Below are 12,636 nucleotides of genomic sequence, written 5' to 3' on the forward strand. Positions count from 1 at the left end.
AAACAGAGAGCCCGAAATCGTTCGAACTCTCCCAGCTCCACACGCCTCCGCCCGCACTCCCCGTCGCCGCCTCCCATGCAGTCGGCTCCCCTCCGCCTCGCCGTCATCGGCGCTGGCGCGGCCGGACTAGCCGCCGCCCGCGAGCTCCGCCGCGAGGGCCACGCGCCCGTCGTCTTCGAGCGCGCAGCCGCCGTGGGGGGCACCTGGCTCTACGCGCCCCCGGCCACGTCCTCCGACCCGCTCGGCGCCGCCGCGACGCACTCCAGCCTCTACGCCTCGCTCCGCACCAACCTGCCCCGCGAGAGCATGGGCTTCCTCGACTTCCCCTTCTCCGCGGCGGCGCCCGGCTCCGCGGACCCCCGCAGGTTCCCCGGGCACGAGGAAGTGCTCCGGTACCTGGAGGCGTTCGCGCGGCGGTTCGATCTGCTCCGGCTCGTCCGGTTCGAGACGGAGGTGCTCAGGGTGCGGAGGGAGGGCCGCGGGAAGTGGGAGGTGACGTCGAGGAAGCTCGGGGACAAGGGGAGCGGCCAGGAGGAGGTGTACGACGCCGTCGTGGTCTGCAACGGGCACTACACGGAGCCGCGCATCGCCGTCATTCCAGGTAATTTCGTTGCTTCACAACTTGCGATCCTGTAACTAAAACTACTAATATGGGTTCTGGAATAAACTGCATTAGAAATATAGCGCACCTTTGGCGTGCCTTTAGGACCCATGACTTTTGGTCTGCGTTATGAATTTGGATTTGTATCTTGTTGTACAAAACAAAAAACTTCAGTGAAATTGTAATATTCAGCACAATGAAGATTTGAATATATTGTCATTCGGGTGAAGTCCCATATATTTTGTTCAGACAATTCAAATATCATTTATGAAGAATAGATTGTATGATATGAAAGATGCTTCAAAGCTTAAACACGTAAGGCGTACAACTCCACAACAGATTCAATAAGATGATTCTCATCTCTCGAACTGAAGTAAAAAATCATATACAATTACATCACCTTTCGTATTGGTAACTTATACAGTGTACATGATTTGAGGGAGCACATGCGGCAATAGCAGTAGCAAGACCTATGGTGAACACACACAGCATTTTGTGGTCAATTGGAGAGGCATTACACACGTTGGAGAAAAAAAAATCAGAAATGAGAGACAATTCAGAAGTTTAGATAGCAGGAACTAAATTGTGTTTGTTGGCTTTATCATGGAAAGGCTAATAGCCTAATAGGTCCAACTGTGGTTCAACTGTTCAACCGCGGAAGTGAATTAGATAGAACATAATTTAAAGTATGCTGAATTGTAGGTCTGAAGAAGACTGGGAAGGCAGTAACTGTCCCCCATATTTATTTTCATTATCTTATAAGCCTTACGTAGATTGACTGATCATAGCAAATTGACAATTTGCATTAGCCAACAGCACACCTGTAAATAGAAACTTTTTAACTGTAGTGCCTGTGCTGAGTTCAATGACTAGAAATCTCGATACATTAGAGAACACTTATCCCCATACCAATTGTGAGTTGTGACACCTGTCAAAAAATATTTTACATATAAATGCTTCAAAAGCAGACTACCTATTTTAACTTGATTTGCTAAGTTATCTCTGTTCCTCTACGACTGAGTGCAATTGATATAGCAAATTTGGTTCCGGATAATCACAGGAGATACATGCCAATTTACCAGCTAGTGCTGATTTGATAATTTTTGGTATCAAATCTCTAGTAACATCCACAAGGATTGAGATACCCTCTGAGCCCTAGCATCCTGAAAGCATTTCATATTTTTCATGTTTGATAACGTGAAGGCTGCCCTGCTGGACAATAAATTAACAGCTGGATCATCCATGTTGATAGAAATCTGTAACAATTTACAACCATTGCAAATTTCAGATGGTTATTGCCTTCAGTAACCAATTCATACAGTTTTGAACTTTGGCAGGTGTAGATGCTTGGCCAGGGAAGCAGATGCATAGCCACAATTACCGTGTGCCGGAGCCATTCCTCGATCAAGTGTGTGTTTTCCTCTTGGTGATATATACTCCTCGCATGCATTTCCATGTTTAACGAAGACTATATGTTGCAATGACAGGTAGTGATCATAATTGGGGCTGCAGCAAGTGCAGATGACATTTCAAGAGACATTGCAAGCACTGCAAAAGAGGTTCATATTGCCGATAGATCAGCACCAGTTTGCACCTGTGTGAAGCAGCCTGGCTACGATAATCTGTGGCTTCATTCCATGGTAAACAGCCTTTTCTCCTGGTGAGTCAAGCAAGATATGGTAGCTTTTATCTGTTGGAGGAGCTGCCACAGTTAGTATCGTTAAAACCAATGCTCGAACTGCAGATTGACCGTGCAGAGGAGGATGGTAGTGTGGTGTTCCAGGATGGCAGTTCAATCAAAGCTGATGTCATCATGCACTGCACCGGGTATAGAGACTTTCAAGGGCCCTTCAATCCATTTCTTATGTTACAAATGTAAGCCATCATGTGCTACTTTGCCTGAAGCTGATTATGTGCTTCCTTCATTTATATGCTGGCTAGCTACTTGTATGACTTCCCATTCCTTGGAGATGATAGCACTATCACTGTGGATGACAACTGTGTCGATCCTCTATACAAGCATGTTTTCCCACCAGAAGTGGCTCCTCAACTGTCCTTCATTGGATTACCCTGGAAGGTCAGCTTTGCTGCAAATTGCTACTCGTCAGTTCAGATGCACTTGTAAGTTGCAGCTTTGCCTTGCTATGCTCTAAGATCTGAAACCTTCCAACCTCTGTTCCATCCAGGTTATTCCTTTTCCGCTGTTTGAACTCCAAAGTAAGTGGGTCGCAGGAGTTCTATCAGGACGGATAGTGCTTCCATCTAAAGAAGAAATGATGGAAGATGTGAAAGCTTTCTACTCAAAACTAGAAGCACGTGGATGGCCTAAGAGATACACTCATAACTTTTCAAACTACCAGGTATCCTAGAGATGCATGTCAATAGAAAACTCTGGACAACTCCCCGGGGTATTCAAGAAAAAAAAATTGTGACTTGGCTGCTGTACTGCTCTTCTGTTGATACATTTGAATTTTCGTTGATATCTTTGCTTTGCATGCAGTTTGAGTATGATGATTGGCTTGCTGAGCAATGCAGCCATCCACCAATTGAAGAATGGAGGAAGCAGATGTACGCTATTAACGGGATAAACAAGGCAATTCGTCCTGAGAGTTATCGCGATGAGTGGGATGATGACCATCTAGTGGCCGAAGCAAATGAAGATTTCAAGAAATATTTGTAGAATCTTTTTCATTCGATGTGCTTGAGACCGATCTGCACTGCAATAAGCATGATCAATATTTACCTGGTGTGCATATATTGGCCACACATCCGGGTTAGCATTTCATTGATCATTCGATGTATATTTCATTGATTCTTCATTGCAATAAGAATAACAGAGAAAACGATTTTGCAAGTGGAAGTGTGGTGTGGACATATGTGATATTACTAGTATTGCATAGCTATGATGAGCAAAATAATATATACTAAAAAAAGTAGATGCACCAGCCGGGAATCGAACCCGGGTCTGTACCGTGGCAGGGTACTATTCTACCACTAGACCACTGGTGCTTTTGTGTTCTTACACTTTAATTAACAGAGTTCTAAAAATTATGGAAATAATCAAAATTGCAGCTACACAGCTTCCTTTGTCCTATGAACACGGGCAGTCGGGCATTATGTCAATGTCGTTTCCTGTCATCTACTCATCTCCGCTTATACGCACCACCAAAAGCTGCCTTCTTCATTCTGTAAAGGCCCTATGTTTTCCTTGGTGCTGCATGGTTTCATTTCGTGGCTCCTAACTGGGAGAATCGAGGTGCGAACTGTTGCAAGGACGGTGCTACGGACTTGAAAATGCCACTCATCAATCCAGCACAAAACTGCAATTACATTGAACACAAGATCAAATTTCTTGACTCCAATAGCACATATAGTCATATACAGTATACACACGCTCTTCAGCCCTCAAATGTTGAAACGTGAAATGAATCAGATGTTGCGCTTGGACCGACAAAAATGTCCTGACGCAACCAAAGAAGATGTTCCGCTGATCCTACATCTCGACGCTGTCGTCCTCCATCGCGTAAATCCTCTCCGGCCGTCCCTCATCCTGCGCGCACGTCCGCCTCCGAATCCTCCGCAGCACGCCGTCCACGGCGAGGTCGACGGCGTCCTTCCCGGCCCCCCTCAGCTCGGCCGTGCTCCCGTGCCGCCGGTACAGCACCCTCGGCGCCATCTCCAGCACGCGCTTCCGCATCCTCCGCACCTCGGCCTCCGGCACGGCCTCGAGCGTCTCGGCGATCCTGACGCCGCCGAACACCACGGTCTCCTTGGGAATGTGCACCGAGAACTCGTCGTACCGCGCGGGGGGCAGGTGCCAACCGTACTGCCTCCGCGCCGCGAGGTCCTCGAAGAAGACGGGCACGCAGCCGGCGAGGATGGCGTCGAACGTGGACCGCCGCGTCGGCGTGTCCCCCGGCGGCTCCAGGCAGAACTTGGCCCCCAGCATGGCGCGCATGTACCGGCCGGGGTCGTGCGAGCACTTGCCGCCGGAGCAATCCACGACGGCGCACGCGTCGGTGCGGTTCGCGCACTCGGCGAGGATGGAGCCCCGGATGTTGGGCCGGGACGGGCGCGAGACGCCGCCGGCGAAGAGCATCAGCGTGCCGCGGCGGGACCGGCGCGCACGGGCGAGCCAGGCGCGCAGATGCGGGAGCGTCGCCGGGTGGAAGGACGTCGGGTGCGGGATCGCGTGCTCCTGCCACGGCCACATGCGGGACTCCACCGTCAGGAACGTGAAGTTGGCGAGCTCCGGCCGCCGCAGAAGCGACGTCGTGCCCCACAGCCTCGGCCCCTCGCCGGGGGACTGCGCGTAGTCCCACGCGGACCCCGATACCACCAGGAAATGGTCGTGCCCCTGGCGGCGCGACAGGATCCGCGGCTGGTCCCGCGCGAGGAACCCGGCGAGCTCCTCGCCGTGCCGGGCCGAGGCGTCGAGGAGCGCCGGGTCGAGCACGTACGGCAGCGCGTCGAGCGCCGCGTAGTAGGGCACGAACACGGCGTCGGCGCGGGCCGGGTCGTCGGCGAGGCAGTCCCGCTCCAGGATGCGGCGGTGGAAGAAGGGCTCCAGGAGCCGCGCGTCGGTGCGGTACCAGGAGCGGCTGCGCGGGTGCGTGCGCGGGCCGAGGCCGTGGTTGGCGAGCGACTCGCAGGGCGGGGCCGAGGTGGCCGCCGCGGACGCGTCGGCGAGCGGGAAGGCGTCAGCGCCGCAGTGGCGGAGGAGGTCGGCGTTGAAGCGAGGGGGAAGGTGGCGGATGTAGATCCGGCGGCCCGCACAGGGGTCCGCCCCGTCGGCGCCGGCGCGGGGGGCGGCGGCGACGTTGAGGAAGAGGAGGAAGAGGAAGAGGGGATTGGCCATTTTGGGGAGTGGCCGACCGAGGGAGGGAGTGGGAAGGTGGTCGTGTAACTGAAACGACCGGTTTGTGGATGGGTGGTGCAGATTTCACCGCTGCTGTTAAAAGCAGTTAATTTTTGTACATGTGAAAAAAAGATCCTATAGCCCCCCTCAATCCAATCCAATCAGCCCACGGCCCACTTCGCACAAGCTCCGTTTTTGCGCCACCTTCTTCGACCTCGGGACGCCTGTTTCTTCCTCGCAAGTCAACATTTTACACCGCGATCTTTCTAGCCTATGAAATCGGCTTTGATGGCCAAGTGATCGACGGCGGCATCGGCTGTGGCGCTGGCTACGGTTATCGGACGGGGGAGACGGCGCAAAGGGAGCTTGGACGAGAGAGGCGAGGTAGAAGAAATCGCATCCATTCAGCCGGGGCTGGCTGTGCACGAATCTTAAGCCTTCGAGCCTTTCGCTGATGGGCCCGCACCCACGCACGAGTGAGTAGTTCAGTGATCTAGCCCAACTCACTCAATCCCACCCAAACGACGGACGATGAGCCCAGTAACTACTTTTAGGCCCAAATATAGATGTGGGCGGGCACTCAAATTATAGCCCGATAAATATGGCAGCCCATATTTAAGTCGTTTACCAGAGCAGTTCAGGGCTCAAGTTCAGGAAACAACAGGAAATGTTAACATTGAAAATTTGACCTGATTTTTTTATGTGCGATTTAAATAGACATACATTTTCACAAATAAATTGTCCAAGGTGAATTATTGCCGATGTCTCTTCCCACTAGTCGTGATGGAGAAAATGCCAATTCAAATGGAATAGCTCCAACATGATGTTACTGTCGAAAGTCGAAATTCCTTTATTTTCGTCTGTTAAAGAGTATTCTTCGGTCTTCCGGCATCCGTGCCAATAGCTTAGCCATCACAGCTGGTGCGGCGGGTAGGATGGTCTCGGCTTCGATTGCTGCTGGGACATGCTGGCCGCCTGGCTCCGGCCGTATCGTAGCTGCAGACTGCAGATTGCGCCATGGTCCAGTGATCATATGCGGAAGCGTGTAGCAGCGATGTAGCATGCGAGCCGTTGATCTGGCTACACGTCGGATTTTATGACTGGGATCTGGGAATAGGACTCGTCCAGTACTGAGCACATGATCGATACAAAGCTCTGCTACCGATCCAACGCTGCGCTGATGATCCTGTCCAATCCAACCTCCGCCGTTGCGCGGCGCAATTGGCTAATCAAACCACTACCGGAAGACATGAATTCCACGCAGCGGCCCGTTTGGCACGTTACTGAAGGCATTTTAAATGGACGCATATTTGGTGTTGAGTGGCGCCAATGTATAAGCTCAGCCTTTTGTAATTTTTATGTGTTCCTTATCACACACTTCCAACGGGAGCTAGAATTTCTTATTAAGAGCAGCTGATGCGTGTTTGTGGATATAGCGCAAACAATGGAAACTATAAAAACTTCACATGGAACTACCATGGCAATAACACCATGTGACGTGCATGCAGGAAAACTAGTCGTGCATACATGCATGAACAGATTTACATATGTAAATGTAGTTTTCATAATAATCAACTAATAATGGCTGTATTATCCATCCATATAGAACTAGATATTGTTGTGGTACAGTCAAGATTATAATTCTTGAGCTTATAACAGACCTGTATGATTTTTTTTCAGTTTATGACCGGAGGAAACAGATAGGATTATAGGAAGATGGGCCGTAAACTAGGCGGCCTACTAAACAACCATACACACATGCATGCATCCTCCTACCGTCGTGTGAGGCCCAACGTGCAAAATATGCTATGTAGTGGTCAAAAATTAAAGGTGCTGGATGGCAAGCTCAACATCAATTTTCTCCATATTCATGGAACTTCGATATTCACGTGCATCGTAGTTTTCTTTAAATTCAGACATACTCCCTGGCTAGCCTGTGGGGCCGTTTGGATTCAAGTGCTAATGGGAGAAAAAGTTAAAATTTAGCACCATCCAAATTGGAGGGCTAATTTTTAGCCCACCCTCAAAAAGTGTAAAAAGTATTAGATGGTGGGAAGTAGTTAATGGGTGCTAATGGCTTGTGAAAAGAACTAAAAGGGAGAGAGAAAAGGGGAGCTGAGAAGATAAAAGGGACAAAAATGATTTTTCATTTTTTATCCATTAGCCATATCTTCGAACGGAAGTACTAATGCATAGGAAATGTTAAACTTTAGATGGATTAAACTTTAGCAAAACTCTAACCATAGCAGATCCAAACAAGTCATACATCCACGGTATACATCCACGGTAGGTTGGTCTTGCGTTCGTATGCTGCGACTGCGACCGCTAGCAGCAACAACTGCGCTTGCAAAAGCTGCATCCCCCTTCTCGGCGCGCCGATACATGTTACGTACGCAACAGGACGAGGAGTCCAGTCACGTCCAGCTCGACATGCCTGCAACTCAAGCCTGCAATCATGCGGGGACGTGCAGCTAGCAGCACGCGAGCACGACGGCGATCTGGCGGCACGTCAGACCTGGCGGCTATGAACAGTACGTACCAGATGCTGCTGCTCGATCGATCGGTCGGGCACTGTGGCAGCTCCCGTGCACAGTGCACCGCCCGGCGCCCATGGCCAACTCTATACCCACGATCGGTGGACGGTGGCTGTACATACAGATACAGCTAGCCAAGCCGGAGCTTGCTTCGCAGTTTACAATCAGCTGACGCACCGTACCGTAGCAAGGATCCTTTCCAGCGCACGCGTGACGACGCAAGGCGACGACTGACCTTGATGGAACCATTAGCTTCGGACGGCACGAATTCCACGGGGATTTGTTTTTGGCGCGGAGGTGACGTCGGCTGTATCCCACATAATCTCCGTAAAATTCATGCGTTCCTTGTCCTTGCACGCCTCAAACGATCGAGCTCGTTTCTTTAAGAATACTCGCGGTGCGTGACGCCGGCGACCGATGCAACAACTACCGCCGCGGCATCGCGGCGCAACGTGCGGGAAATAAAAACCACCAGCTAGTCACACGTCCGTTGGCTCATTGCAGAGAGGGGGATGTCAAATCGGTGGCGCGGTGCGTGCCGCACGTTACTGGCAATTTTATGGCTCCCGCCCCGTCACCGCACCGTCGGACGGACGGTGGGTTCGTTCGGCCGCATCGCGGTACGCTTCGTTGCTTATAATAGGGGCAGCCAGCGCACGCATGCGTGTGAGGTGATGAGGTCGGAGGGCTGCAGTTGGTCGAGAAAGGTAAGGAAAGACCGGCCGCGCCGCGCGCCGGCCGGGACCGGCGGCCAATCATCGGGGAGTGGCGGCTGCTGCCGCGCCGGGAGTGGGAGGGCAGTCGGCATCACCGGCACCGCCCGGGGTGGACGGTCGACTGCAACACTTGCTACACGAACCGACGAAAACAAGTACCACTGGCTAGCGCTAGTGGTTGACCCCGCGAGGAAAATGGGTTGTGCGATCTACGCGACCACGTCCGCTCGTGTGCCCTAAACAAGCGGCGGTGAGCTGGAGCCTACACACAATGCAAGCAAGAATGTCCTCCGATGGTCGTGAGGCCTTTTGTCCAAGACATGCTAACCGATCGATGACACACACACACGGTGATAAAGTTAGGTGAAGGTCTCAACTCTCAAGGTTTGGCTAGTGCGGCGGATCGAGGTTCTGGACGGCATCATCAGTCGGCGATGCGTGCTACCGTGTCTGCGTGTGTGCCAGCGGCGTTCTGAATTGCTGCGGGCCGCGTGAGCCGCCGCCCACGAGGCTAGCTAGCTATATCAGGCGAGCGGCAGCGCGATCAGCGGCGTGCACGCATGTCAGCTCCTCCTAATTCGCCGGGAGAGGAAGACCGGTAGCTAGGTGCTTGATTAAGCTGATGGAGCGCGCCCCGGGCCACGCTTCGTGGCATGTGCGCCGGGCCCCTCTTTCCCTATTCTGAAACGATCTCCGCCCGGTGGCGGTCGGTACTGGCGACCGGCCGTCCGGCCAGTAGGCGCTGCGAGTGGCCTGGCCGGCACGCGCGCAAGTTGGAGCCGCAGCAGCACGGGCGCCGTGGCCAAGGCCAAGAAATGCCTTTTGGGGCACTAGTTGCGCGTTTAATAATAAAAGCTTCAACTTTGACGCCGTCGGTGAGATCGATCATTGGCCGTTGCGTGGTTCTTCAGTAGCTCAGGGTGTCAGAAGTTCTGCATGTGACGCCTGTTACTCCAGCTAGCTGGAGACTGCAAGAACAGTAGTTTCGGCAGACAGTTTTTTTTTTAAAAAAAAAGAGAGAGCTGTCCTGTCTTTCTTGGAGGTCAAGGCATGCAGCTAGCCGCCGCCGCCGCTTCCATGGGATCGATCTGTCAAGTACCGGACATGCATAAACAAACAAACAAACAAACAGGAAGTAGTTAATCAAAGCAGCAAGTGGTCAAACACGCCACCGGCAACCGGCATGGTACTCCAGCTACCTCCCGCCGTATGTATTCCCGCAAAGGCGACAAATAATTAAAACAAATCGACGGCGGGTTCTTATCAGTTGTCAGAGACTCCGAGTCATGCATGCTTCGTGTTCGTGACAGACGCCGTCGTACGATCCACGACGCCGGCTGGATTCGGCGGCTGAAACTTCCGCACAATTTCTCGATCGCGCATTGACTTGTTGATGATGCTTACTAGTTGCCTACGACAGAGAAGCCTTCCTTGATTTCGTCGTCCCCCTTGTCCGCACATGATTCACCTGGACCTGGCTCCGAATATTCTGGCGGGCTCCCACGTAGTTCATACGTGTCACGGTGCCGTAACCGCCAGCTGCCGCCGGTGACTTGACTTGGGCGCCGGCGCGGCCGCCGACCGCCGGATCCGTGGGTAGCTGAAGAAGCTTTCACCGTCAGCGCCACGTACGCGCGCTGGCCGTCCGGGGCGGTGCGTGCGTGTACGTGCGTACCGCCACCGACAAAACCGTACAGCTCGAGCGAAGACGGCGACGTGCCGGGCGCGTAGTGTTGACGTGCGATCTCATGAGCCTGCATGCCGAGAGCCCGGCCGTCAGCGACAGGCAGGCGAGTTCGCTGGCGTCGTGCGTGCACCTGGCGGTGGAGCGCGCTTGGGCTGCCAATATAATAAACTCATCCTACGCCGCAGGGATTTGCGGCGAAATCGTGCGGTATCTTCCGAACTTCTCGCCCTTGACCATTGCCAGTTTGCCATGGAACCACGAGGCATCACTGGGACAAGAGATCTTCAAAGCCACAGTTGAGCGGATCTGCAACTTCAGACCTCCTCCAATGTTACGAGTTAGTATCTAGTTCTGATCACTCTGAGAGACAACACTTCTAATAATTTAATTTTTAGCACATAGCTTATAATATGAATGATCCTGCGTGCATATTATCGTAATCTTGAAGCGTGTACGAGACTAGCTCCGTTCCTACTCTGTCGTCCCAACATGCCTCTGCACAGCACAGGAGTGCTCGAGTGGATGCTTTTCACAAGGATCGGAGCACACACTTGCGCTGGTTGCTGCTAATTGTAAATTGTTGGTGGTCCGGGGGTAATTGCTCTCTCTGCATTGCATGCGCGCGGCCGATTGGCTGGGTTTGTTGGGTTAATAAATACTCAAAACGGCAAAGAAACATGGGGACCCGTGTCCAACAGTTGGATCGCGACAGGATCCGAAGCACCCCCTACCGTTTTTGTCTGCAGCCGCAAAACACTGCGTTGCCGCCGATCGCCATGCCCTATATAGTTTTTGCTCTGCCCCTTGGCGGCCCTGTACGGCCGAGCAAAAATCAGCGTCAGAAAAACGGCAACCGCCGACCACCCGTTTATACAAACGGGGCTACCGGTTCTCGAGGTGGTAAGCGGAGCGGCCCGAGCCTGCTCCTGCTTGCGGTGAACTCAAACCGAGGAGCATCTCGATCAAACGGACGAAGCGAGACACTGACATGATGTGTCGCCTTTACGCCCGCGCAGCTGCCTGGCGCCTCGCTATGGGCCTAGTACTCCGTATGGTAGGATGGATCCACGTCAGTGCCAGCTCCGGCTAGGCCCCGCCCTTTCGTCCTGCTGAATTCTCAAACAACGACGCGGAGCTGTTTCACGTGCCGGCTAAACATCGCTTATTGTCACGATCGCACATCGCAGCATGTTATGCTGCAAAAAGGTTAGCATTTGATGTTGACCACCGATCATCGTTGTCGTCACACCTCACAACGCTGTTTTTTTGCGAGAAAAATTATCTACCATAGTAGAGATGTGAGGAGCCACCCACCGCATCAAATTCTGAACCCCACAGTTTACACAAACTCTAGCGATTTTAGTAGTTTTGTCGACAATATGGAATATGGCTGTATCCGAAGTAGTTTACCCGAGAGATACAGGGGCTGTTTGGTTTACACCCACGTCAAATCTAGAGCTAACCATTCTTTTTTTTGGCGAGAGATTCGCTCGCCTTGATTTCACCCTCGCGTTGGCAGCAAAATGAACTAACGCCGGCGCAGGCGTGCGGCCGCACCAATCGTTGGCTTCCGTCCAAACGCGCTCCAGCGATGCAGTCAGTGACCAATATTTTGATCGGGCGAGCTACGGTCAGAAACCAAACGGCCCGGCAAGTACATTGCTACACCTCAGCAGTCTTATAAGTCGTCTTATGCAATGCCACGTAGGATTTTTGCTGATGTGGAGGAGAGAGAGTGATGAGGGAGAAAGAGGTCGTTGTTTCGCGAAACAACCGCCTTATAGGCTAGATTTTAGGACTACGAGATGACTACTCTACCATTGTACGAGTTATGGTTGCATGCAACTCATAATATTTCCTTTTTTCTATGCAAAAATTAAGGGAGTAGAATTACTATGAGACAACTTAAAAAGACAACTTATTGTATAAGTTGTTTGTTAAGTTGTCTCATGATTACGTGTCAATGCATAAGACCGTCTATTAAACAACACCAATGTACTTGCCCTAAGCACTTAACATGAGCGAATTTGCGGGTTTATGAGGTGACGTGTGATTTATGCGTAACAGTTGCAACTAAAATAATTATGGCAAAACATTACAGTAAAAAAATGGCAACATGTCTGTCTTTTTTTTTTAACAAGCAACGTGCCTCTTTTGTTGATTGGAAAAAGCTTTGGACAAAACTAAAAAAAAGCAGAGACAGGAAGGCCCGTACTCCGGAGGAGACGAGCCCGCTGCAC

The 12,636-nt window shown here is 51.9% G+C and overlaps 2 protein-coding genes and 1 non-coding gene across 3 annotated transcripts; 1 reads left to right on the plus strand and 2 right to left on the minus strand.

Moving 5' to 3' along the window:
• Positions 1-3,455, plus strand: LOC117838436 (flavin-containing monooxygenase FMO GS-OX-like 3). Its single transcript, XM_034718466.2, has 7 exons — positions 1-601; positions 1,939-2,009; positions 2,089-2,241; positions 2,346-2,428; positions 2,543-2,678; positions 2,788-2,961; positions 3,102-3,455. Exons 1-7 carry the CDS (start codon positions 76-78, stop codon positions 3,279-3,281), a joined length of 1,323 nt encoding a protein of 440 aa, XP_034574357.1. The 5' UTR covers positions 1-75; the 3' UTR covers positions 3,282-3,455.
• Positions 3,456-3,539: 84 nt separating this feature from the next.
• TRNAG-GCC (transfer RNA glycine (anticodon GCC)) lies at positions 3,540-3,610 on the minus strand. The gene has a single exon. It is a non-coding gene; the product is annotated as a tRNA-Gly (tRNA).
• Positions 3,611-3,932: 322 nt separating this feature from the next.
• LOC117838437 (probable xyloglucan galactosyltransferase GT19) lies at positions 3,933-5,599 on the minus strand. Its single transcript, XM_034718467.2, has one exon. It carries the CDS (start codon positions 5,457-5,459, stop codon positions 4,095-4,097), a length of 1,365 nt encoding a protein of 454 aa, XP_034574358.1. The 5' UTR covers positions 5,460-5,599; the 3' UTR covers positions 3,933-4,094.
• Positions 5,600-12,636: the final 7,037 nt, after the last annotated feature.

Source organism: Setaria viridis, chromosome 9, assembly GCF_005286985.2.
Source record: "Setaria viridis chromosome 9, Setaria_viridis_v4.0, whole genome shotgun sequence".
In the NCBI taxonomy this organism is placed as follows: Eukaryota; Viridiplantae; Streptophyta; class Magnoliopsida; order Poales; family Poaceae; genus Setaria; species Setaria viridis.

Coding starts and splice junctions, on each gene's coding strand:
- LOC117838437 (XM_034718467.2), bottom strand. CDS start 5,459: ATGGCCAATCCCCTCTTCCTCTTCCTCCTCTTCCTCAACGTCGCCGCC.
- LOC117838436 (XM_034718466.2), top strand. CDS start 76: ATGCAGTCGGCTCCCCTCCGCCTCGCCGTCATCGGCGCTGGCGCGGCC. Junction 2,010..2,088: donor CGGAGCCATTCCTCGATCAA/GTGTGTGTTTTC, acceptor TTGCAATGACAG/GTAGTGATCATAATTGGGGC. Junction 2,962..3,101: donor ATAACTTTTCAAACTACCAG/GTATCCTAGAGA, acceptor CTTTGCATGCAG/TTTGAGTATGATGATTGGCT.